Here is a 27685-nt window from a genome sequence, read left to right as displayed (position 1 = left end):
CTTTATCAATTGAACCAGCCAGAGGCACCTTGTTTACCTAAGCCCTAGCTTTGTTTTACATAATTGAGATTATCATAAGACTGCACTTAGAGGAAGGGAAGCATGTCTCAGGGGAGGAGTGGTGATAAGTGTTTAACAAAGGATGTCAGTTCAGATTCGTGTGTGTGTGTGTGTGTGTGTGTGTGTGTGTGTGTGTGTGTGTGTGTGTGTGTTCGTGTGTGTTCCGATAAGTCGAAATATTTTTAAATGTAACAGTCTAGTTTAAACATTGTTTAAACAAACACTTCCCAAAGCCAAGTGTGGCTGTGCATATCCTTACCCCAGCACTCAGGAGGCAGAGGCAGGTAGATCTCTGTAAATTCCTTCCTGCCTGGTCTACAAAGTAACTTTCAGGAGAGCCAGGGCTACACTGAGAAGTCCTGTCTCAAAAATAAACAGCAACAAACACTTCACAAAGAAAACATATAATTAGTTAATAAAATATGTAAAGGTGCTCAATATTACTACTCAGTGGGGAAATAAATACAAATCAGTACTACAGTAAAAATACTAACTCACCTCCGCCAAATTGCTAAAATCAGATGTGATGATATGATATCACTGGGACAGTGAGGCTTGGAAAGATCTCAGGACAGGAAACTGAGAGCTCTACCCAGTGTTCTTGTCACTGTGGGAGAAAAAAATCCCGAGAGACAACAAAGTCAGGACTGGGAGAGATTTACTATACAGTGGAAGGACACACTCAAGGAATAAAATGACAAATTCCCAGAGTGCGTCATCTGTCTGTCTGCACATCCCCACCCTTGCTTAATGGAGGGGAGCATTCCTTAGGAACCGAGACGCAGGAAAGGCAGAGAACTCCCAGGTGAGTTGGAGACTCCCTGAAATAAGGGCTATTCCCCTTTCTGTCCTTTTTATGTTGGTTTTTCAGATGTGGCATGAGTATAACCAATCCATAATGCTAATGTAGGGACAGAGTTTATTAAAGAAGACAAGGAAGAGTTGGCAGCTGTCTTGGCAGCCATGGTGGTCCTAGCCAGTTCTAGCAAGGTCTCATTTTTTCACGTTGTTTCAGCCCCCTCCACCCCCACCCCCCAGCACCCTGCTGCCCTACAGCTCTCCTATGCCATTAGCCTTTCGCAACATGCACTCTCCTCTTCCTAGCCTACCTCAGCACCTGGCCCTAGAGAGAATGCAGGAAGACTAGGGTTCTCCTGTGTTCTTGATAAGAAGATAAATTGGTACAATTATTTTTGGAAAACTGTTTTCAGAACCTACTAAAGGTAGAGAGATGAGTGTCCTATGGCCCAGAGATTCTACTATTTTTCCTACTGGCTACAAATTAGTATTTGTGTTTATAAGAGAACATAATGCTCATAGTGGCATTATTCAAAATAGGCAAAACTGAAAACATTCCAAATCTTCATCAGTCTCCAAAAGATAAACTATAGTGTGGTCACATGTTGTGGGACATTACTGGGCAGTGAGGAAAAACCTTCTCTATGTAACAGCACAGAAATGTGCATTGTATGATTCCATGCATATGAAGTTTTAAAATAGTTACTTATATAATTTGATAGAGGCAAGAATAGTGGTTACCTTTGGGAGTTCTTAATTGATTAGGAGTTCAAACAAACCTTCTGTATCTGCATACATAAATGTACAGATGTGGCCGGGGGTGGTGGCACACACCTTTAATCCCAGCACTCGGAAGGCAGAGGCAGGCAGATGTCTGTGAGTTTGAGGCCAGCCTGGTCTACAAGGTAAGTTCCAGGAAAGGCGCAAAGCTACACAGAGAAAAAAAAAAAAGTACAGATGTATTAAAATACATGTACTTTATGCTCTATAGAGATTTTGCAAAAGAAACTCAGACTGAACATAAAAGTAGAGGTAAACGGTTTCTCCCTCATTGGAATTTGTGTAAAATATGAGATATACAACTTTTGGTGAACTCGTGGGTAGCTTTAACTTGTTAAATGTCATCTGACCTTATTTTCGAAATTTTTATAGTATATTGAAAACAATAGTAGTTCAGTCCCTATTTGTTTTCTCCAGAGTCCATGGAAGAATCTGACAACCAGCTGAGGATCTGAACTTAGAGCTATTGAAAAGAATCTAAGCACACTGAGTCCTTTAGTCCATTCACTCTATTCTTCTAAGTCAATTCTGTCCACACAGCTTCTTTTCTTTTCTCATACTCAGCTCCTCTCTGTCCCTTCTTCTGCTGTTCTCTCATTGTTTTCTTCTCTTAGTCCTTCCCCTTCATTCCCCCACCCCCCACCCCCACCCCCCCACCCCACCCTACACCCCCGCCCAAGCATCTCTACATCCATTCATTAACAACTCCTTAGTAAAAACTACAAAGTAAACTCACAAGGACAAGTATTCTGGTAAGAGTCACACTTAGCAAAGACTTGGTCAGCTTAACTGGTGACTGACAGCAGCTGTAGGTGGTAAAAAGTTCTGCCTATCTCTTAAACGGATAGCTTCAAGGGTTACAAGAGAAGACATTTACCAATGAGAGATTTAAGGAAAAGTCAAAGAATATGTGTACCATTTTATGTGATTAATAATATCCAGACATGGTTAGTCAGTTAACAGCCTTTTTCTGTTAATCACCTGAATCTCAGGACATATACATAGTCTACTGAGCCTAAAATCTTGTATTAAAAACTGGTGTAGAAATAAATACAAAGTGTTAATAGTTTTTTTGAATCCGAGTGGGGAGGTGCCGGTGGAGGAAGCTTAGGGCAACATAGGTGCTGTTGATCTCTTGAAGGACTAAGATACACCAGGGCCAGATACCTGCACAGCAACTTCTAGTTCGCTATAATTCTTCTGAAGGGTTTTGATCCAACAAGGCCCAGCACCTGCAATTCCACTCTGTGGAAGTTCTACGAGGACACTTTGTCTGGCCAATTTTGTCTTGTCAGTGGCTAAGGATGGAGAGTCAGACCTCTAAGTGTCTACAGGCCACATGGAACAATAGACCTAGTTATGAGGCATATTTTAATATGTTTCTATTCATAAAAATTGTACAGTTAAATAAGAAACCATCTTCTAGACTATCCATAATTTATGTGTGCCCATAAGATTGAGATGTAATCATGAGATTAGTTGTACACATTACATGGAAATGCACTGTAAGTGGGGAGAATCATAGCTGTTATTGCACAAGAAGTTTACAACAAGAAACAGCCAATTATTCCAAAGGCAGTAATTCCATAACACCTTGTATGTATGGTTTCCTCCAACAGAACCCTTGGTTCTGATAGGTTGACCTTCTGAATACTAGTTATCACCTGCTGTATACTCCCATGGTCTTTTGCTACTGAAAGGGAAAAAATCAGTAGCCATCTTGAGAGATATCTCCCCCTCCCCTCCTCCAAAGGTATTTGCTGACCAGCAGTTTTAGAAGTGACCAGAAGTTGAACTTATAAGGCTGGGACAATAAATCTATATATCCTGGACTTGGCAAAACAAGATATGGGGATTAATGGGCTCAACTGACCAGAAATTGAACTTCTAAGAGAGTAGGACTGGAACAATAAATCTGAATGTATATATCCTGGGTTCAACAAAAGCAGGACATAGGGAGTAAAAAATTTATGTCTCTGTAGATACCCTGAATCTTGTTAGCCATCAGTAACCCCATTCTTATAGTTCAGCCAGTAACTTCAAAGAACTACCTCACCCCTAGCCCCCTCATCCAATCCCAAGCTGCATGTAAACCTTTCCTATATAAACCCCTTAAAGTGAGTGCTCAGGGCCATCCTACTCCACTGGCTGTGTCGGATGTTGGACCAAGCTTGCTTGTTTTGTTATTAAAAACCTCTGTGTGCTTGCATCGGATATTGGCTCTGTGGTGGTCTTGCTTGGGGGTCTTGAGAACCTGGGCACAACACTACCAGTAACTCTCAATAATAGTAAACGTAGATTTGTTAATATAAAGATACATATATTATTCAACCATTGAAACCTAGTTAGAAAAAAATGTTATCACATTAATAAAATCAAATTCAAGAGTAATCTTTCAAATAGAATAATAAAAATGTGGTGGGGCTTTCAAATTTCTAAATCAAAATTTAAGACAAACATCATAAGTAAAAATTTTGTTTTAATTAAGAAACATATATGTATGGGTTCTCCATCTACCCAAATCCATTTCTTAGCACTATATCCAGAAACTTCTGTCTTCTATGTTAGTACATTAGCCCTCCAAGGTACCATTTATGAAATACAGTATTAACTTTGAACAAGGTGAACTTATTTGTGTGAAGTTTCTGGAGTGGAAAATAAGGATGACAAGTATTGATGGCTGACTTTATGTGGTTCATCAGCTGGATATAAACGAAGTCCCCCAGCGAAGAGTCCTTAAGTGTTTGGAGCTTGGGAAGGGGGTGAGAGGTCCAGTAGCTTCAAAGTCCTGCAGCATAAAACCTTACAAGGAGTGTGTGAGTAGACAGGAAATAATTATGACAGTCAGAAGGCCTGCTAATTAACATTAGGCGAGGGAATACTTGAAAATGGAATTTACATTAACTTCAAGTTCCAGATGACACGCATCTTTATTAAAGGAAACAGAAGTAAACAGAACATTAATTAAACCTTCAAATCCATTTTAAAACTCAGGTTTTAAAAATGTCACTTAACAAAGAGAAATAACATAGTAGATTGGGATATCAAGCCGCTGAGAGGGGAGACAATAAAATTAGTCCCTGCTGTTCTTAAGTTCACACATCCTGGGAGAATGCCATAATTTAAATATGTAAATGCAGCAGTGATTTTCTTGATTTTAGAGTTTGTTTTATTGACTAGCAGGTATCAATCTCACAACAGAATCCTCTGACTATGTTGAGTTCATTTATATATTTCCAAAGTCAAAATTCTTCCTCATGTTCCAAAATATTGATTCTAGCCTATCCCATGGAAAACAATAGTTTATCTAAATCCTAAATCACACTGAAGTTGAATATACTATGCATGTCAGTCTGCTGTTAAAAGGGAGGTTTCTGGAGCTTATGCAGGGACGCTTGGCTCAGTCTGGGAGGAGGGGACTGGACCTGCCTGGACTGAGTCTACCAGGTTGATCGCAGTCCTCAGGGGAGGCTTTGCCCTGGAGGAGGTGGGAATGGGGGGTGGGCTGGGGTAAGGGGAGGGAGTAGGAGGGAGGAGAACAGGGGAACCCGTGGCTGATGTGTAGAACTGAATGGTATTGTAAAATAAAATAAAAGGGGGAAAAAAAAGGGAGGTTTCTGTCCTCCATATACATTTCAATGGAGTTGAGAGTCTCTGCCTCTGGGCTCAATTGGAGTTGAGAGTCTCTGCATCTGGGCTCAATTGACCTTTACGGCAATATTTCCCATGACATCTGACTGTCAGTCTTGTGTACTCAGCAACCAGGTTGAGACCCTAGGATGTTTTAACCCCCTACCTATGCCCTTGAGTGCTGGCTGATAGCCATCCATTTTCTACTCCGTTTCACCCTCATTCTATGCTTATCTAAGTCTGACCTTCAAAATTCCCAAATGCCACTTCCTTAATGAAAACATGCTCCTTTCTTCCCAAGCAGAAGTAACCATGTCAGCTCTGTGCTCCTATGCCTCTCGCTAGGTCCCACCATAAGATAGGACCTCTGAGTGGCCATCTCATTCCCTCTAACTTTATCTCTGTCCCTCCTCCTCTTCACATCTGTACCTGGTTTGCTTACCATTCTCTTCAGTGTCTAGCACCTTGTCAGCCATTAACACAATGTCAACATGTATTTGTTAGTGAATGAATTAACAATTGAAAAAGGAAATTGCTTAGTTTTTTCTTAAAGAAATAAGCATAGAAAGAAAAAAAATGTATATTTTATACACCTTATTGTAACGTAAAGCAGTGATTATTGAGCATAATGTACAGTACCTTCACTTAAGAAAAATAAATGGCAGGCTGATTTCTCTCTCTCTCTCTCTCTCTCTCTCTCTCTCTCTCTCTCTCTCTCTCTGTGTGTGTGTGTGTGTGTGAAAATAAAACAAAAAAGGGAGGGTGAAAATGATCTAAATACTACACTTGTGTATGAAATTCTCAAAAAAACTTAAATTCAAAAAAGAAAAAAATGTCTTAAAACTAAACAGCAGCTAGCTCATATGTAGGATGGTTTTTGTGTACATCTGTAATATTAATGATGATATATTAAGTCGCTTCTCCTTTTTGAAAAAAGATTGGTATACCACATAAAGACCAGGTATGGGAAACATGACACTCATTTATGAAGTTCAGTTTCCTTATCTTTTAAATGAGAAAAAAAAATATTTTCAGCTTTACCTATCCCACAAATTTGTTATAAGAGAATAATGTTAGTAGTACTTCTTAGCTACAAAGTTTGACATAAACATACAGGTGCATGGGGAACATTAATATCAGGAACCTAACATGGTAACATCAGGAAGAGTGAGTGAGTAGACCACTGGTTCGCGGGTCAAATTCGTATGAAATAACAAATGAACTGATTGGAGCAGGAAGTAACCTGTGTGCAGTAACATGTCTCCATCACAAGAGCTGGGCAGCTCCTGCTGCATCCTGGAAGAATGCCACATTCCTTTGCTGCTCATGAGTTCTCGTAGACTCCCTCTAAGAGATGCTTGCAGATGAAGGAGTTCAAATCTCAACCATGAGTCTCCACCTTGATTTACTCTTACCAATTAGGAGTAATAATAATCTGCCTCTCACTTTTACAAAAGTCGCAGACTTTTCGCATCAAACTTCATCTCATCCTCAAGTTTGAATATATTTTCTGAAAGGGCATACAAAATGTAGAACCAGAAAATACAGCTCTTGGCTCCTCAGATAGGGGCCCTCTCAAGGGCACTCTTGCTTGTCCAGTCTTTCCATGTTATTCTTGACATGCACCCAACATGGAAGAAAGATGCAAAATGGTGAATCCCCAGGTTAAGGAAGCTTTTAAAATCATTATAGTAAACACTGAAAGCTTTGGTTTGCCATGTGCAGAATTTTGTAAATAAACATAGAAACAGACAAATCAATTGGTGGTCATCTAAGCCAATTGTATGCAGTCTTGAACTGCCTAGGACAATTAACAAATATGTTTTCCCATAGTCTTCCTCTCTTAAGGCAAGTTAGTTAGCCTTCTCTAGACATTTTCTAAGAGTGCCAACTCTACTAGAATTAAACATGAGATGGGTGTGCTGTTGCCCACGAGGCTCCAGTTTTTCTATACAGGGGAGTCACTGAACAATGCCTTAGATTCATTCTATCAGTGTCGTTATGACCCCTCACAGCCTGCTCAGGACCCTTCAGGATCAGAAGCCTTCAGAAATTGTGTGATGCAAAATGTCAAGATGTCTTTAAATTATTTGACTAATACTCATGTTGTGAGTGTGGTTGATGTGATTATTGAAAACTTTTTATTCAGATGGGCAATAATTCATGAGCCTGAAGAATGGAACCTCCATGTTTTGGATAGAGTACATGGCCATTCAGAAAGCAGGGAAAACTTAACTAATCATAACCATAATTAACCATGTTTCTTCCCTTCCCTCCACCCAAGCACACAAAGGTAAAGTTTTGACTTGGTGTCAAAGTTAAATTTTAACTTCATACCCATGCCGTAACTAAGTCACAAGTAGTCAGCTGAAACCAGCATGGGCTAATGACACATCTCATGTTGCCATCTTGCCTTGCCATCATACTGAAGAGTACCTGATTTTGTTATAGTAAAGCTTTTTATAGAGCGTGATTTATGACTCAGGGATTTCAGAAGAATCACCTATTTTAAGTGGGAGACCAAAGTCATGCTTCATAGATCATCATGATTTGGGGGTGATCTGATATGGAAGCTTATGGGGTGGGGTTTTATTTAAATCAAGCTCTACAAGCTAAAATCTGTGCTAACCTAAAAAAGAACCTATGGTGGTTTTCCTATTTGATATGGGAATCAAAGTCCTGCTTCTAATTCTGGCCTGTATGGGATGGGGAACTTTAATAACACCTCTCTGTGTCTTTCTTAGAAGACAAAGCGAAGTTGAAAGCCGCCAGTTCCAGTCAGCCCTCAGGCTCTGAAGGAGGCTCCTTTCTCAAGTCTGGAGCCACGCCTCTGCCCCCGGCGGCCATCACTTCTCCCTCCAAGAGCACAAACGGCGCTCCGGGGTCTGTTGCTGAATCAGAAGAAGAAAAAGCCAAAAAATTACTGTATTGTTCACTATGCAAGGTGGCTGTGAACTCCCTGTCACAGCTGGAGGCACACAACACAGGTTAGCAGCTGCCTTTGCGGTCTAAACAGTGTTGAGAACCAAACCCAGTTCTTCTCACCAGAATATCGCATCTGGTGCTTATACGCCAAGTTTGTTCACTGTCCCCCGGCCCTGTCTCTGTCTCTGTCTCTGTCTCTCTCTTTAATTTAAAGGAGCGGTTTTAGAGCCGGGCGTTGGTGGCGCACGCCTTTAATCCCAGCACTCGGGAGGCAGAGCCAGGTGGATCTCTGTGAGTTCGAGGCCAGCCTGGGCTACCAAGTGAGCTCCAGGAAAGGCTCAAAGCTACACAGAGAAACCCTGTCTCGAAAAACCAAAAAAAAAAAAAAAAAAAAAAAGGAGCGGTTTTAGGAAAGTGTGGTCATGATGTCTGAAGAGTGCCAAGCAAAAATAGTGTGGAGACAAAACATGTTCTTAATTTCATCAAAAAGCATCGAATACTTACCAAAAATCATTGTGATGAAATGACAGAAATATAGTCAAAGATTTATGTCGACTGGTCACTGCTATACACTGATGAGATAAAATATATATATATAGAGAGAGAAACAACATAAAATTTATCAGTAATGAAATTCTGAATAACTTATAGTAGCCCAATGTGATAGACAATATTACTCAGACACTAAAATTAATGAAAAGAAAACATGTACCTGGGCTAGATGTGGTGGTGCATGCCCATAATTTTAACATTCAAGAGACTCAGGCAGGAAAATCACAAGGTTGAGGCTAGCATGGGCTACAAGGTAAGTTCAAGGCCAACCTGGGATATAGTAAGAGCCTGTCTCAAACAAAACTAGAAAGGCGAGGAGGTGGTGGTGCATGTCTTTAATCCCAATACTTGGGAGGCAGAGCCAGGCAGATCTCTGTGAGTTTGAGGCCAGCCTGGGCTACAGAGCGAGATCCAGGACAGGCACCAAAGCTACACAGAGAAACCCTGTCTCAAAAAACCAAAAAAAAAAAAAAAAAGAAAAGAAAGAAAGAAAGAAAGAGAAAGAAAAGAAAACTAGAAAGGCAGAGAGGAAGTTGAGAGAAGGGGAAAAGAGAAGGGGAGGGAGAAAAAGTGATAGAAGATGAAAGAAGGGAAGAAAAATAAAGGGTTTCCTATAATTCCTTTTTATTTATTTATTTGTTTATGTAGGTAGGGTCTCATGTAGCACAGTCTGGCTTTGGACTTGCTGTGTAGTTGCTGGTAACCTTGAACTTCTGCCTCCGCCTTCCAAGTACTGGGATTACAGGCATAAGCCACCACACCAAGATAATGAAGTGCTGGGATCAGACCCAGGTCTTCTTCACACATGCCAGGCAAAAGCTCCACCAACTGAACTACATCTCCAGCCCTGCCCCCAGTCCTTAAATAGCTATTAAACACATACCTCTTTCTTTCTAGGATCTAAACATAAGACCATGGTTGAGGCTCGTAATGGAGCTGGTCCAATTAAGTCCTATCCAAGACCTGGGTCAAGATTAAAGATGCAAAATGGCAGTAAGGGTTCAGGACTCCAGAATAAGACGTTTCATTGTGAAATCTGTGATGTCCACGTTAACTCAGAAATTCAACTCAAACAGGTAAGGTAGCCCAAATTAGACATACTTACCCAGTTAAGTCATCTCTGTGTGTGGCTTCTCATCTAAAAATGGTTCTCTGTGTGCTCGCTGTAAAATTTAACATGCAAGTGCTGTGTAGAAGAGGAGGTCATTACCCAGTATCTGAGCCGGAACTTCCTACCTCTCAGCTTCCAGCCCAGGAGCTAAGGATAGACAGATGGGCACAAAAGCTACCAAGAGCATGCGATGCATCATTAGCCAAGGGTCAGTGACATGTGACGCTTGTCTCCTAAACACTCAAGGTCTGGTCAAGGAAGACATTCTTGGTGGTGACCGACCGTGACAACTTGGGGAATCTAGTAAGACTGTAGAGAACGTAGAGGGACAGGGGCATTGGACTGGAGGGAAAGTCCTCTCCTTGAGGGGGAATGGAGAAATCAGCTATCATTATCTAGGAAGAAAAGCTTTCAGGAAGTCAGCTAATGCGCCGTACTTCTTTCAGCACATTTCAAGCCGAAGGCATAAAGACCGCGTGGCAGGAAAACCGTTGAAGCCGAAATACAGCCCTTACAACAAGCTCCAGCGGAGCCCAAGCATTTTAGCTGTAAGTTCCCTTCGCACACCTGTTTGATGGGACAGCCTTGCTGGATTGAATGGTGGTCTTAAGGAGAGCCTCAGAACAGGTGGTCACTAGACTCCCAGGCATGAGTAATCAATCCATTAATTTTTTTTTTCTGTTTGTCAATCATCTAATTGCTGGAGTGGGGATCTACTCCAGAACTTCCTACCTACTTAATTTGTTTTTCTATCTATTTGTTTGTTTGTTTATCAGTCATCGAATTGCTGGAGTGGGGATCTACTCCAGAGCTTCCTACCCACAAAGCAAGAGTTCTAGCACTAAGCTAGCAGTTGTGAATTCATGAGAGCCAGGTGCTTGATCCATGGTGCACATGTGGAGGTCAGAGGAAAACTTGGTGGGGTTGGCTCCCTCCTCCTACCTTGTGGGTCCTGGGGAATCAAGTTCTGGCTGTGAGGCCTGGCTGTAGGCACATATATCCACTGATCCAGGTCAGGCCAGGCAGCAGATGAAGGCGCCTTCACCTGCCCAGCCAACTCACAGGTCCAGAAATGTTAGAATGAGCTGCTTAATCCCCCACTGCAGGGAACTCTGAAGCAATCTATCTTTGAACAACCAAGGGGAGCCACTTTAAAAGGCAGTGCCCCGGTGCTGGAGAGAAAACCAGTCAGGGGTTAAAAGCTCTTGCTGCTCTTGCACAGGACCCAACTTCGCTTCCTAGCACTCAGGACAGGCAGCTCACAACAGCTCCAGAGGATCTGGCACCTTCTTCTGAATGTAGCAGGCATCTGCACTCATGCACACATACAATTAAAATAGAAATAAACCAGTTTTTTTTTTAAGAGCTAATGTCTTTCTCTTTTAGTAAATCCTTGTCAAAGACATACTTCTTTCTGTAAGAGATGAAGAAAATAAAAGCCTAGAACAAGAGCAAGTGATGGCTGGGAAATTCTGGGAAGGTTCAGACCTGGGATGAGGTGCTACTTTTGTGACAAAAAAAAAAAAAAAATCTATATATTTAGTATCTCCCCATTTTCTGGTATGTGCTTATATACATATGAAAGTATGTGTATTGCTCTTTCTTTTCATGTTGGTAACTAGCCCATCTCACCTGCTCTCAATATGTACTTTTTCAGTCAGTTTCTTACACAAATACCTAGAGACTTGAGCAACAGGTATCATATAAATACATAGATGGATGGATTCACAGATCCCTGGGGCTGGGCCTAATATGGTGTTTAATCTGAGATGGAGATGAGCCGGGCCTGCTGGAGGGGGGCCTAGATCACCTTCTAGCCTCACCAAAGCTACCAGTGGATGCTGCAAAGCAGGTGGTACCTGCCTTAAGCAAATGCAGTTGGCACAGCCCCCTCTGATTGCAAAAGACAGAAATTTAGGGTTGATTTCTTCCTGGGAGGTCTCCACACTGGGATCCCTTTAAGTAGAAAAGGTTCCCGGCCCAACTACACCCACTGTCAAGCACAGACTTTGATTTAATTTTTTTTTCAGGGAATGCTCATCATGGGGACAGTACACGAAGTGCAAATTGATTTTTATGTTCTCAACTCCTCATGGGTCCCTAATGCTCTTCACCTCAATTACCTAACCCCAGTGCAGTCTGTCTAAGAGAAGTGAAGAGTCACACTTGCCCCAAACCAAAACTGAACACGTTGGATGTTGTGGTGCATCTGTAATCTCTGCACGCTGGGAGGCTGAGGCAAGTTCAAGGCCAGCCTAAGCTGCATACCTCTCTAGACCACATCTTCTGAGATTTGAGTTGAGCTGGTTGCCTTGGCAGGACCCTTCTGGGTGTCTCTCCAGAGACCAAAACAGAGCTGAAGCAAGCGTCCAAAGGCAAGCCACACCCAGAGCCACTGAGCCCAGTGACAGCCATCATTTCCTGACTTCTCAAAGTCAAGATGCCAAGAAACTCAATTCGCTGGCTCTGTAGTGTCTCAGTGGTGCTGTGACTCGTTAATGGTATTCTCACCCTGTCTCCCGGTCTTGTCCCTTCTTAGGCAAAGCTCGCATTCCAGAAAGATCTGATGAAGCCTCTGGCCCCGACTTTTCTGTCCTCGCCCCTGGCGGCCGCAGCTGTGTCCTCTGCGCTGTCCCTGCCGCCCCGGCCATCTGCCTCTCTCTTCCAGGCCGCAGCCATCCCTCCTGCGCTGCTGAGGCCTGGCCACGGGCCCATCCGGGCCACTCCTGCCTCCATCCTCTTTGCCCCTTACTAAATACTTGCAGCCCGCAACAGGCCAGGCCAGTGGAAAGGTGTAGAAGGAAAGCCCAAAGGATTCAGCAATGTAAGCCTTGTGTGTGTGACTGTAAGTACCCCACCCACCCACCCTCAGACAAAGTGCAGGCCACCGCCCAGCCCAGCCTCCAGCCACAAACAGAGGCCAGGCTCCAGGGCACTAATCCCTTATTTCCCGTGTCCCCTCCGTCCTACCCTAGCCAATTGGCGTATCTGAGATACTTAAGTTTCTTGAAAGTATATTGATCAGAAAAAGAAAACCAACCTCTGTATTCCCATGGACGTGATCTGGCTTAGAAACAAAGTGGAATCTTCCTGACAGACTTGAACGGTAGACTCTTCCTCGGATGTCTGTAAATAACTCTGGAATCCAAGCGGGCATATTCTAGTGTGGAACAAAAGCCCATCGCAAGTGCTTAATTGTGGATACCATCCTCCCCATGGATCATGGCGTTTTTCCTTTTGGTGTACTAGTGTCCACAGGGATTGTGTACTGTTCTAGACCTGAGTACTGTTGTATCCCGTGTAGTACTAGATCGTAATTCCTGTCGAATTAAACTTTTTTTTTTTATTGCTGTGTAATTGTTAGGAAGCAAACGTAGCTTTGAAATTTTTTCTCTTTAAGAGAACAAAAGATAATGTATTTTCTTTATTTCGTGTTTTATTTGGAGAGATTTAAATGAAATAGAAAGCCATATAACATAGCTATAATTACTACCTGTTTGCTATTTTTGTTTTAACTTATTTTTGTAGCACCCTCACTGGTTTGAGTTGCTAAGCAAATGTGTACAGAAACAAAAAGAGCTTCCTAATTGCACATGTTGGCACCTTCTGTACATCTGCAAGAAGACAATGAATCCGTGTATTTCCACATAATGATCTTCATTTTCAACCTTTGTTTTTCATTTGTAATGATGCTACATAACTCTGTGGCTCTTTGATGCAATAATGTACAGAAGATATATAATTTATAATTGAACAATCTGTCTTTCTGTTCAGTGACTACGTCATAGGTCATGTGACCATGCCCTCCCCGTCAACCCCCCCCCCCAAAAAAAACAACAACTGATGTTAAGAAGACTGGAATGTTTGTGATATCGGGGCAAGAGGTATCATAAAACAACACAGAGAGTGAACTCTTTTTGAGGGCCTATATCTGCAATCTGTAAATGGTAAAATGTCTGTGTATTTTTTTAAATGTACCTTTTCAATAAAAGTACCAAAAAAAAAATCTGCTGGTGTTTTCGGTGGTGTTTTCTCTGGAGACTCCTGTAATTTCACAGCACCTGATGAGAGATGTCTAATGGGTAGGAGGGAGGACTGCCTCTTACATATTTCACACTTTCGCATGCGTACTTAATTGTCATGTTTACTCATCGCTTGCTGCTCACAGCATCTGTGTGAGGCCAGGCTTCCCCACCACATTCTCTCTGACTCTCCGTGAAGCTCGGCCAAAGTAGTAATGTTGTCCAAAAAGGTAGCAGCCTGTTAAAACCCTGTGGCTCTGATTTCTTAAGACTTGGTCCAGGTCCTCTGAATCCCCAGTTCATCTTTTATCCCAGTCAGTGACATTTATGGACGCTTCCAGTTTCATGCCCCTCCCTGGCCCCTCCCTCCGATCAGGACACCCCATTCTAACACTTCTAAAGCATAGTGTTTAGTGCACCACTGTTTGTCCTGATGAGCTGTTATTTCTTTACCAACTAAAACTTTGTAGACCAAAATAACAACCGTTTTATTACATCAGGATTTCACAGGCGGGTAATTCCAGAGGGCGTTTGACTGAGTTGTGCTCTGTTCCCTCAGGCATCATCAGAGTTCCCATGATCATATTCAGGCAGAAGCTGGGCTGGGCTGGGGCTGGGCTGGTATGAGAGGCCCAGATAGCTTCACTGGCCTGTCCATCCCTGTGGAAATGACTAGGTTGGACTCCAGTGAAACAGTCTACCAGAGTGTGTATATGTGGTTCTTCATATCTTTCCAGTTGAACTGGATACTTACGCAGTGCATTTAAAAAGGCCTGGCTGGGAGTCAAAGGCTTCTTTATAAATTAGTCCAAAGGGTCCTAGAGTGTCACTTATGCCACAGCCTACTGATCAAGAAAGACACTAAACCCATCCAGATCTAAGGGAGGATTATTAGACTTCGGTTCTTAAATATAAAGAAGAGCAAAGATATGCCACCATCTTTAATCTATCACACCATTGTATAATTTTGAGGAAAAATGGTAACAAAATTATTATAGACCCTCTGTCTTCAGACCCTTAGCCCAAACCCTGTTACTCTTTAAAATGGAGACTTGGGTTGGAGTGGGGAGTAGATATTTTCTTTAACACAGAAGCCAGCAGATGGCAGCGTCGCTGTGATGGATTAACAATAAGGGAAGTAAATGGCTTCTTCCACCCAAGAGTTCATCCAACTGTCTGAAAGATGGTTGACCTTAACATCTTATGCTAATGAACAGGTTACTTTTTAAAAACAAATTTCCATGAATAGCTTTATTATCAATCTACCATAAATAGACATAAAAGCCCACCAGCCCCTCCCACAACAAGCAAACTGAATAACATTTAACAAAAAGAGCCACTGGTAGGACATGGTGGTGTGTGAAACTCTCAAAGGGGCAAAAACAGAAGAAAATAAAAATGAATGTTAAATGAAAAAAAATCCAAAACAACCAAATCACAACACTTACTTTAAAACCCGGCAACTGGCAGGTAAAAGCTACAAGTCCCAGGCCAGAGACAAAACATCCACATTATAAAATAAGAAACCCCCCCCCCCAAAAAAAATGGATGTGGTAGAGGCAGAGGGATTGAGGTTGTCATCCCCAGCCAAACCATGACACACTCTCAGAAATCCCATGACCTGTCATCTGTGCTTGGTACCCAGAAGAGAGTTTGAGTTTCTCCAAGGTTTCCAATGTTTCAGGGACCCTGGGGGTTGGCCTTTTGGGAGGACTCCTCAGGGTTCTGCCCATGGTGGTACTTGTTCAAATTTTTGTTCTGGTAGAAAGCAGGGCTGATGCAAAGCAACAGTGTGCACCCAGTTTTCAACCTGCAAATAACAGTCCACTCGCACCCAAGGCTCCTCTTGGGCGCTAGCACTCTGTCACGTGACTTGTGGCACACACTGTGCCTCAGTTTCTTTCTGTGGGCCTTGGGCAACTGCGTGAGCATCTTTTTCCTTTCTCTTTGGGGATCCTTCACCATGGGGTCTCTTTCAGTTTGAGTGTGTCAGCCAGGGCCTGGCAGATCTCCATGTTTTGGTATGGGTCCACCTCAAAATGTCTTTTTAGCGCTTGGTGCTACTCCCAGGTGAGTCTGGAGTGTTGATTCTCCCCGGAGGACAACGTCAAAGTTCCCACCATCTTGGATGCAATCACTTTGGTTTCAGTTTAACAGGTTACTTTTAGAGTGTCATAGAAGTCTAGTTTGGCATTCAGAATTTGGATTTTGTTTTGTTTTATTGTAACCCGTTTGAACTCTACCCAACACTAGTTAAATTTGACCTGGAGGCTTGATTGATATATGCTGTACTCTGTGAAGGAATTCTGTTTCCTTTTGACACTCGGAGAACTTTTATGTTTATTTTTCTGGACTTCAGTGGCAGTTGTATTTGATTTACCTTGCCTTGTCCTCTGTCTTGTGGAAGCTTATGGCAGCCTCAGAAGTTTCCAAATGTCAGTATTTAAATAGACCCAAAAGCATATTGATTAGATTTAGAGTTGAGAGTTTTAAACCACCCCAAGGAGGAAGCACAAAAGAATAGCAATTCATTAGAATTCATGCCCCCAAAAGGAGCCGTGAGTAGCTTCAAGCTATGATTTATGAAACACTATTAAGCAGGCCACATCTCATCATCCATGCCGATCCTGAGGTGTCAAGAGTTGGGCAGCCCCAAGGGAATACACGTATTTGAACTAATGCCTCCTCATATGTCATTCCTAAAGGAAAGAGATGACTACTGAGCTCTGCCAACTGTGCAAGTTTAAAACAAAACAAACCACGTGCTGCAGACGACGGGAGGGGCCCAGGCAAGAGAATCAGAGGTGCAAGATCAGCTCAAAGTCACACTCAGCTACATAGTTCTAGGGCAGCCTGAGCTACAGGTGACCCTGCCTTGAAAGACGGGACAAACCACAACCACCCTGCTTCCTCACAGTCCAGCTACAATTGGTCTGCTAAGGGGAGCCCCATAAAATATTGAATACCTAGTTACATTTGAATTTAAAATAAGATATAAGTAAATCTAGTATGGTGTTTGCCTTTAATATATAATTTCATATGCTATTGCATATAGCATATGTATGTCCCAGAAATAAGTATGAATTATTTGAGACATACTTCTACTAAAAGATGATCTGTCATTTATCTGAAAGTTCAATTTATGTGGCCATCCTATGCTTTTCTCAGGAGCAGGAGAGAAGGCCCCCCTGGGTATTAAAAACTCAATAATGAGTTTTTGTAAAGTCACATTGTGAAATGTATTTGCAAACTGGCAGAAGAAGGAGCCAGCATTAAGTAAATAAACAATATATAGGAACAGTATGGAAGGAAATATAGATGAACAGTGCCTTCTATTTTAACCTAAACTGAGAAGCAGTTTGACACAATTTAATTAATGGAAGAAGAAAACTCAGAATATTAACTTGTATTTTGTACCAAACACATTACCTTCTCCCCCCCTCCTTTTTATCCTAAGAGAATTCTCATTTTCCAAGGACGAATTAGATAACAGCTATGTAGAATTTTTCTCTCCGAAAGTGCTTCAGTCCATGTGTTGAGAAAAAGAACAAAGGAAACACAAAGGTTTGCTCTGCTGAGATTCACAAAGGAGTCAAGAGAATCACGGGAGAGATTGTGTTTGGAATAGCGCGAGAAGTAGGCACCCAGGGAATGAAGACTCACGGGGAGGGGAGAGGTAGCCAGGATTTCTCCAGGAACCGCAGAGGACGTGAGCATCCAGACACATGCCCTACACAAGCATGGCTGTTTAGGAGACGGCCTAGAGGCCATTCTCTCACCTCTCTGAACCTGCTTTGGGATTCTTGTCGTCTTTGCAAAGCAGTAGTTTTGGGTACCTTGGTGGGTAAGAAGTTGTGTACTCCAAGGGCCAGTTCCACAAGGGATGCGCCTCTTTCTCTCCTTCCTCCAAGTAATTGGCTCCGTGGGGAAATGCATCAGGACCATGACAGTGCAGGTTTTCAGCTACGGAGTGTGACTTGGGAATTGCCCTCATTTCTTTGGTTGAAATTTCTAGGGCCAGAATGACAATATAAGGTTATTCTTCGCTCAGCTAAATGCTCCACATGCATCCAACCTCTGGTTGTCAGATAGAAGGCCTTTGGTGGGTGCAGGGAGAATGTCTTTATGTCACTTTTTTCAGTTTAAGAAGTCACTTATCTACAGACGATTGGACAAGCTTGCTGTTAAGCACCTGCTGTTCATTTTTATTGGAGTGAAAAGACAAAAATGGGGAAAAAGAGAATTAAATAACAATAGTATATAAATTTTATTCTATAAGACCCAAATTCAAATTCTGTTCACATTGCACATATATAAGTCTCTGATTTTAAATCACAAAAAAGATCTTATATCATTTTCCTAAAGCCTGTTTTTTTAATCTCCATATAAACATGTGCTATTCAAATAAGATGGTTCTAATATGCAAATAAAATTTAAGAAAGGATTTTTTCATAGATTATAACATGGTTTATAAATTTTCATTATGAGTGAAATCAATTTTTCTCATTCTAAATTCCTAAATTGTTGTTAAGATTTTTCTCATGTTTTATGTCTTTAATGATGACTCAAACTCAGAGAAAAATAGAGCAGTAATGGAAAACAACGAATTCATTAGTTGTCATTTTTATGCTTCTATCCACAAAGGTATAATTCAAATAGAGTTATCAGTAAGATAATAAGGCAGTATATCACAGACAACTTCTCAGAAAGGGTTTTAGATTTATTACATCAAGATTCTACATATTATTTTTATTTTGCTTTTTGAGAAAGGGTCTCACTGTTAGAGTTAGGCTGACCATCCTGCCTCAGTTCTAACGGTTATGCTGAGGAGACCAACCTTTAGATCTGGGATCTGAGGAGGTCCACATGCAGATGCTCTTCCATAACCCAGAAGGATTTGAAATACCCTGGGAATCTATTTGCTTTCATTTCCTTTGCAAGCAAAATCCTCTCGTAACCCCTAGTTTAAAAATAGAACAGGTAGAAAGCCAAGACTAGTTTGTAATATGGATGGAGACCTAGCAAGTCATGAACAGAGAAAGCACTTTCCCTAAGAACACAAGGTGGGGGGATGTGTTGGGCATTTATAGACTCGGGTTCATCCCTCTGCCACAGTCCTGAAAACATGGATCACCTTGTATGGCTTTTAGAACAGGGTCTTTTAAACATGTTCATAGTTATTGCAGATGAAGGAAGGGCCGTCTATAAAGATGATGAATGAATTTTTTGATAATTCATGACTGAAAACATAAGTGGTTTGTATGTACACTTATGGAAAGGAAAAAAAGAATGAAAAATCAAAATCCAAACTAAATTTTAATCCTTTTCATCCAAGAATATATTCACTTGGCATGGTACCTTAAGTGGGTGAAGAATCAGTATCTCCTCTATTAAATGGAATGGCAATCCTTATCCTGCACATTCCAAGGTTTATCCTGGGGCTCAAACAAAACAGTTACAGTAAGTGCATTCATAGCCAGTGTTTAGCTGTCCTGTTACTGGTATGTCAGACACTGCACGTGTCCAAGAAACAGATGAGGCACCTGGAAACTAACTCCCACAGATTTGTCCCTGGGGGTTTCAGGCCCCTCTGGCTCTCCCATGACTGCCTTATGCCATCAAAGCACTGGATTCTGAAGCCAGACACTGGGAGTCCTTTGTAGCAACACAGAGATGGTGGGCTACTTACCAAGGTTTCTCATGAAACCTGGGATGTGGGCTATAAAAATGGGAAGGTGGGTGGAAAAAGAGTTGTCTATCTTAGTCCCGTACGACAGTCACTGAGTGTCAAATGCTCATAGGATGGTAAGTGGTCAAGAATGGTAGTTTCAGATTCTAAAAATAGGACAGGGAGGCAGTAAAAGGAGGGGCGTGCTGTGAAGAGAAACACATTAAAGTTCATTTCAATCTAGAGCAGTGGTTCTCAATCTGGGGGTCAAGGAACCATCCACAGGGGTTGCACATCAGATATCCTGCACATCAGATCTTTACAATTCATAACAGTAGCAAAATTACAGTTATGAAGTAGCAACAAAAATAACTTTATGTTTGGAGGCCATCACAACATGAGGAACTGTATTGAAGGGTCACAGCATTAGGAAGGTTGAGAACCACAGATCTAGAGCAAGAGCAAATGGAAGACAGCTAGCCCAACTGGTAGAGATGGCACAGTGTGGGGTGAGCAGGTACTAAGGGAAATTGTCTGGAAAACAAGATGGCTCAGAGGCAAGAAGAATTGGTGTTACAAAGAGAAGGAATGGCCTGGAATATAAAATACTGAGGGTACTGGTTCACACAAGCCAGAGCTGAAAATGAGAGGCTAGATGGGTGAGAGGAAATGCACATGGGTCCCTGGGAAGAGCTGTATGGAGCATTCAGGATTAACTGTTGCAGCTTGCAGGGATAGGACTGCATTTAGGGAGAACTTTCTGGTAAAGAAAGTTGAATGGATGACATTTTTTTCAGACTAGAGATAGTTCTAAGGAATAAGAATAGCTTGACCTAGGATCTCAAATTAAAAGAACAGTAAAATGATTTGGACAACAAAGACCACCATTGAAAAGCCAAGAGGCAATGGCACAGTTGTCCCATACTTTAAGCATCCCAAGAGCAAGAAGTCCTGGGGCCTGCTACAAGGTAGAGAGAGCCTCAATTCTCAGAGTTCACCTCTTCTGACCCAATGTATTCATCATGGTACCTTGCCCCAGTAAATCCTCATGAATGAGTGTATACCAGGCACAAGATTGGAGATGCTTATATGTACACTTAGTTATGGTTATCTGAATCCTAAATAGTCCCAGATCATGATGTCCTGCACCCTGGTTTTCTCTTTCCTATATGTATCAGTTTGCTTAGTGTCAGATAGCAAAGCAGTCACTTCTCATCCTCTGTGTTTCTATGAATGGTGAAGCTAGAGAACCAAGACTATGGAACACGTGTGTAAAGTAGGAGGGGTTCTCCTGGAGTGGCCAGAGGGGTGCTCCCAAGGATAGTGAGCTCCATTCTTACCCCCTTTTAATGACTGTTTTAGCTGCTCAACAGCAGTGGTATTTTTTTTTTCTTTCTTACCTTCAGGTGCTCCATAGTGTTAGCAAGTGGAGGATGTCACAGAAATTATTTCTGGAAATGCGTACTGAATCACTCTCCTAATATAAGAATATACCACAACCTCCTTGATTCATTCTGCAAACTAGAATGTGCCAGACATTTAGAACATTAAAATTAAAACAACAAACAAACCTACCTGGCCCTGAAAAGGTAATTAAGACCCTCAAGACAAACAAAGCCAATTCCTTGGTGCAGTGGGTCCTCTTCTTTACGTGTATTTTCCTGTTTGTTTTAACATGGACTGATTGTTCTGATTTGATTTAATATGAATTAGTTTGCAGAGATGAGTTTAATCTCAGCTCTCAACCTACTTGGCAATTTCAAAAAATATGAAAGCCATATCTCACCATCAGCTCAGCTGAGTCAGAATCTCAGAAGGTGAGCCTGATGTGGACACAGAAACCAAATGTCAACTCTTCAGGCACCTTGGAGCAGATGAATAACCACCAAACGATCCAATACTCTGATTTCTTAGAGACAAAGAAGGACCCCCAAAGGCGGCACCAAGAAGAGTTTGAACTGAAGATCATTTCTATTTGAGGACAGAATGTGTCTTCTAGGCTAAGGGGGCGGGGAGGGGGGGGAGTAAACGAGCTTCCTAGGTGTGGAAGTGGCAGGAAGGGAGATAATCTGACTAAACCATGCCTTGCTTTTCATTAGGTCATCTAGTTCCCCCATGTGTGTTTCTCTAAACCATGTGGGTGACAGCTGGCCCTGTGTTCATGAGAACTAGGGGAGAAGAACATTGCCATTTATCACCAAACCTCTGGTGGAAGGCAATAAACTCTAGAAGTCAATTTTCAGCCGGGCGGTGGTGGCGCACGCCTTTAATCCCAGCACTCGGGAGGCAGAGCCAGGCGGATCTCTGTGAGTTCGAGGCCAGCCTGGTCTCCAAAGCGAGTTCCAGGAAAGGCGCAAAGCTACACAGAGAAACCCTGTCTCGAAAAACCAAAAAAAAAAAAAAAAAAAAGAAGTCAATTTTCTAAAATTATCTAAATGTAAAATTCCCCAAGTGACACAGTAATCTGATCAACCTCTGATGCTAGAACAATTTTTAAAGGTTATTTAATGCCTCAACATCCGTAGTTTTACCATTGGTCCCCCAAATCAGTTTAGGGAGTTGACCCATGTTAAATTCAGGCTGATGGCTTCTCACAGTGGCATTGGAAGACGTTAGCTGACTTTACCACATGGCTAACTAACGTAAGTCATAACAGTCATAACCTGTTATGAATCCTGCCACAAGTTTTCTTACTATCAGTCTCTGTGACATTCTATCAAGGATTCCATTTACAGCCCTGCAAAGTGCAAGCCCCTCTAACCAGGGGTTCTCCAACACGGCTTAGAACAAACTGAGGGGTCTCCTAAAACACCCATGCCTGTGACTGCTTTAACTCGTCAGGGTAGGGGGGGGGTGTCAGCATGTAGCTCTCTTTGTGCTTAGCATGCAAAGAGACCCTGAGCTCAATTCTCAGCCTTCCAAAAATTAAAACAATTAAAGTTGACCACAATGGCGGAACATGGGCATAAGTAAAACGTAAATCTCAACCCACCCCCCACACCCCACCCCCGGTGCTTTTAAAGCAAGGCCAGAGGTGTTGACTGGGACAGTGGGGTTTTTGAGAGCAACTTCAGGTATTCTCACCCCAGTTAAGCATAACTCGGGGTGTTAGGGTTCCAGACAAATCAATAGCCACCAAAGCAACCCTGGGTTGGTAGCTTCCAGGTTCTCTGTCTCACGAATTCAAAGGATGGCGTTCATGGAGAAAGGGGAGGTGAGTTTAGAAGGGACTGTGAGCTTAAGAGAAGATTCAGTACCACCAAGCCCAGAAACTTTTTATAGGACTCCTGACAAAAAACAGGGCGGGGTGGGGGCTGGGGATTTGACTGAGCTGGTTCATCTAGCTGGCCCATGCATGAGCTGCCCAAATGTTTCTTGCTTTTGATTATATCCTTGTGTGGACTTTCCAGGCAGAATTGCTCATTTAGGGAAGGAGAGACAGCAAGGCAGCCTTCCCTCCCGGCCTCTGGCAAGGACAGAGCTGCTCACAGAACCAAGGTCATTTCGGGCTTCTGGCCAAGGACAAGAGTTAAAATGTCTCACATTTCCGGTCCTTATCCTAAAACTGCCTGACTCGTTTTTAATCACAGGAAGGCCAGTGGAAGCATGCAGGCTGGGCCCTTCAAACCACTTTTCTGTTTTGTCAATGCTGGTTTCTGACAGTTTCTCCCAGCCACCCCTTGCTTCAGACATGTGACCAACATTGGCAGCTGTTTGGTTCCAGGGTTTGAGAGAGACACTTGAGTCAGAGCATCACTTTAGGCAAAAGGTCCTTAAAGACGTCAGGCATACAGCCGAGGTAGGAAGGAGGAAGAGGGAGGCTGGAGGGGAGAGAAATGAGAGTAATGGGTTGATTCAGGAAAGCGCTAACACAGAGCTATTCTTCAAACAGGAGCTTTCTTGGGGGGAAAGGGCCTTGAGATCGCAGGGAGCCATGCTTGGACCTTGAAGAGGGACAGCATTAGAAAGGAACAGTACATGATGTCCGAGACAACATGACGATGCCTTGATGATAAAGTGAAGGAGAGACTTCCCTTTAGAAACGGGAGAGGAACTTCATTAAAAGTAACCGAGACAGCCCTCGGGGACAGAATGATGAGGGAGGCTTGAAGAACCTTCAGAGAAATCCTCGGATCAAAGGATGTGTCGGGGAGTTACATACCGTGTCATTTAGTTCAACAGCCTTCCTCACAGGAGCATGGAGGAATCAGGTACTGAGTAGGACAATGAGTGAGGAGCTGTGAAATGCTGGTACAGCTGCCCTCTCTTTCCCAGAGAGAGCTGCAGGAGTTTGGGGACTCGGGGCAGTTTGGGTTTCTTCAACCTGTGAGATCAGTCCTGTTAGAATGACCAGCATCTTAAAGGAGCAGGCCCATGCTCTAACTCCATAGTCTGGAGCCCAGGGTGGGACAGCAAAGGCGTACTTAGAAAGTTTCTTGTAGGGAAGGGGAGTTCATAGAAGGCAGAGAAGTAAGCTTGGATAAAATGTGACCCATGTTATCTGGCTGAGGCAGGGAGGCAAGGCGCATGTGACTTAGGTTAGATGGCAGGCAGGGGTGGGGGGTGGGTAGGAGGGATGGGGGGCGGGCTGCTGAGTATGTTCCAGACTTCTCTGCTTATGGTCTGGTTCCTTGAAGGGGCTGGGTTCTCCAGCAGACACTGACCACCAGACAAAAATGTCATCACCCAGAGACTAGGCTCTCTATCACTATACCTTTATTGTGATGAAGCTATGACCCTACACACTTAATAAATAATAAGAATAAATGACTAAACGGGCATGGATACCACTGAACATCACAGGTACTGAACCATCCCTAGCAGGTTAGAAATGATGCTTCCCTGCTCTGAGTGTGAATTTTACCAGCTCCTGTGTGGCAATGCCATCACATTTATTTTCTGAGGTCCCAAGTCATTATCATCAAAGTCCAAGCAGCAAGCCAAGGGATGCCTTGTACAGAACCCCAGGCACTTAGTAATGAAGACAGCAGCAATGGGACAGGAGAGCTGTGTATGTGTGTGTGTGTGTGTGTGTGTGTGTGTGTGTGTGTGTGTGTGTGTGAACTATCCCTCCTTATTCCTTCTTTTAAATTTTATTCTCCAAATACAAATGCTTTCCAAAGGGTCTTCTCATTGAGAAGCATCAGCTAAGTACATCTTGTGCTCCGATGTATCTCAGAGAGCTGTAGGGTGATTCCCCTCCTGCCTCTGATACTTTTAAAAAACAAATCTGAAAACATACATCACACGGGACCTCACTGGAAACCCATTATGCAGAATCCATGGTCACAAAGCTTGGGGCCAAATTTGTCTTTGGAGACAGAAGCCAAGAGGAAATGAAAGTCCCCTGCAGGGGTTTTCGTCCCCTCCTACCCAGAAGCCAAGCCCATCTGGGAGTGCCACCCTGTGGGGGAGGGGAGCAGGTTTTAAGCCAGGAAAGCCCAGGCTGCGAACTGCCTGGGTCCCTTTGTGGGCAGATCTGCTGTGGAAGCTCCACAGGGTCTGTAGCTGGGGACTGGGGGGGATGTCTGTCCGGGGGGTGGGAGAGGGAGGACACTGACTAGCCAGAGGCTGAGGCACTGAGACAGACATCTGCCACCCATGTCTTGGTGTCTTGTGTGTCCCCGCTCAGTGCTCAATGCTGATTTTACACAATCTGCTACGTCCACTGTCTGCAGAATTAGGTGCCATGGCGCTCATTAAAAGCAAATGCAGACAACAGCGGAGTTAGGTTATTAGGCGAAGCTGGGACTTGACAATTTAGACTAAGTCAAATCCTTAGGGCAAGACCAACTTGGCATTTAGGAAGACCTGAAGCCGTTTTCACCCAGCAGGAGAGGGACATTGCTTCGCACTGCAAGGGCTCTGCTGCTGGGAAGCCTGCCTTCCCACGCAGCTCCCTTCTGAGGACAGTTTAATCAATAAAGGGGACTAGTCTGGAGCGGTCACAAATGGGTTTGGCTCTAATATAAAATCAGCATGAAACCTCGATCCAGCCTGTGCCAGATACAGTGAGGGTTTCCTCTCCTCCTGAGAGCAGATGGGAACCCTGGTAACAAAAGGAGCCAAACGAAGAACCCCAGTCTGTGGTATTCTGCCCCTGCAAGTCAGTGGGGAGACGTTGCCTGCTGTTCCCAAAGATGTCTGCAATGGAATGGGGTGTTCTAGGACGTACAGACAAACAGGCCAGTTAATTAACCAAACCACGCTGGAGTAAGAATTAGACAGACGCTAATACCAATCAATGTGAGTTAGGTAAGTCCAAGGTACCTGCCTCATCAGAGAAAATACTCCCCTACTTTCACTCACCCAGGGGCACTCCTCCTTACCACCCCTCCTGCGGGGTGACCTCCCCAGGCACGGACATTCCCACACTTCAAAACCAGTGGCTACATGTCCCGTGGAGTTCATTTACTGAGAGCTTGTAGGAATGGTGTCTCCGAATCCCAAGACCTCAGTGTACCAATTTCTTTCCTTCCACAGTGGCTTCCATGACTTAGTGAATTCCTCCAGACTTGAATGTGAGGATCACGAAGATGAAATGGCATATCCTATTTGGTTATTTTACCTGCTCCCAGGCGAGGCAGATAGGCAATAAAATTAATTAAGTCAACACTCTCCATTACCATCCTACTATTTCCCCCAGAAGTTGTCATTCTCTCTGAGAAAAAGAATTTGTCTTCCCCAAGGCTGTTTTAAAATGGTGATACAACCTCTGCTACAAAGGCAGGCAGACTGCAGTAAGATGTGCAAACTTGCCTTTTCTTGACTTAATTAAACTCCTGGAGCAAGGTTGACTCTTGAAGCCATGGTCTTCTCCTGGGTTCAAGTGTACTGGAGTAGATTTGTTGGACCTGGAGAGAGGATTTGATTTGCAAGGCCGAGCAAATGGACTTATCTCATCCACTCCTGCTCCAAAATCCAGAGCCCCTGGCAAGTGAGAAAAGCTACAAGCCAAGGTACTTACCCTGAGGAGAAAGCCTAGAAGATGGGACACAGGGGAGGTGGTTTCTTAAGAACTCGCTGGAGTTTTGGGTTCTCTCCACAGAAAGATGTACAAGCCTGTATGGCACTGCATTTCCTATACATGCCAGGGATGTCCCCAGAGGAGTCTATCTGCAGGTCAGCACTTATGGTTCAAGGCAGTACTTCCCAGAGAGATCCTGATTCTTGGGAACTGACTAGAAATGGCATAGCATTCTCTGTACCCTGTCTGCCCCTCTCCAGCACAGTGGCCTGGATGCAAGGCTGGTCCCATGTTTTCAACATGGTCATGATCTATAACACCCTAGGTGTCTGTCTTCTCACTTACTGTGGGCTCCGTAGGTCTTTGGGTTTGGGAGCAGAAGTGGATGAGAGAAGTCCATTGGCTCTGCCTTGCAAATCAACTCCTGGATTGTGACACTTTCCAATATCTGGATTTCATTTCAACGGGTAAATGTTAGTTTCACACATTTCAGGCCAGGTGCTTGCTGAAAGCCATCAGAACAGCTCAGCACTGGCTAAGTTCTGCTTCCATGGAGGGGGGACACACAAGGAACATCTGTGGGAATGCCCATCAAGAGCCTGGACGCGGGAGGGCTCAACCAGCGAAGGCATCACAACACCTAAAACTTAGAGTACAAATGCGGCAGTGATCTTGTGTGAAGTTGTATGGCATTTTGTTTTGTTTTGTTTTGTTTTTATTCCCCCTCTGGGCATAACATGATGCCATTTTGGACTTTCCCTCCAGTATCCATGGCAACCAGAGCAGAACAACACAGTGGGTAGACAGGTCTGTGGTAATGGTATGAAGCTATTAACACTCCCAGGATGAAGGAGAGAGTTGGTAAAGCCTCACCTGAGATTCTTGCTATTGTGCTGTGAGTGATCTCGGGAGATAGTAGAGTATATAGGAAGTGGAAGGTTAATTGAAACTGAGACTACATAATGCAGTTTCCACGAGGTCATCATTTATGATGGGGTGGGACTTTGCATTGATGCTGCTCGCTGTGTGGGTGTCTCCGACATTCCTGTGTGCAATCCTTCACCTGTGCTCTGTAAGAAAGCCCAAGAAATGCACTAGTCTCACCAAGTTGAACTTGGCTGAAGTCTCACTTTGGTCTGTTGTTAGTGGCCCTTTGGGGTAAGTAGATGCTG

General features: G+C 43.3%; 1 protein-coding gene across 14 annotated transcripts in view; it reads left to right on the top strand.

The window, feature by feature from the left end:
- Znf385b (zinc finger protein 385B) overlaps positions 1-13878 on the top strand; it is a 396470-nt gene extending 382592 nt beyond the window's left edge. For 12 of the 14 annotated variants that reach the window (XM_076569754.1, XM_015988633.3, XM_076569753.1 and 9 more), the window contains 4 exons: positions 8013-8255; positions 9643-9821; positions 10303-10404; positions 12396-13877. In XM_076569754.1, coding sequence (XP_076425869.1) covers positions 8013-8255; positions 9643-9821; positions 10303-10404; positions 12396-12611 — 740 coding nt within the window. In that variant the 3' untranslated portion in view covers positions 12612-13877. Of the gene's footprint in view, positions 1-8012; positions 8256-9642; positions 9822-10302; positions 10405-12395 lie in introns of all 14 variants that reach the window. The other 2 variants (XM_076569760.1, XM_042275529.2) reach the window with 1 other exon arrangement.
- Positions 13879-27685: the final 13807 nt, after the last annotated feature.

Source organism: Peromyscus maniculatus, chromosome 4, assembly GCF_049852395.1.
Source record: "Peromyscus maniculatus bairdii isolate BWxNUB_F1_BW_parent chromosome 4, HU_Pman_BW_mat_3.1, whole genome shotgun sequence".
Taxonomy (NCBI): domain Eukaryota; kingdom Metazoa; phylum Chordata; class Mammalia; order Rodentia; family Cricetidae; genus Peromyscus; species Peromyscus maniculatus.
Note: the sequence above shows the minus strand (reverse complement) of the source record. Positions and strands in the feature narration are given on the sequence as shown.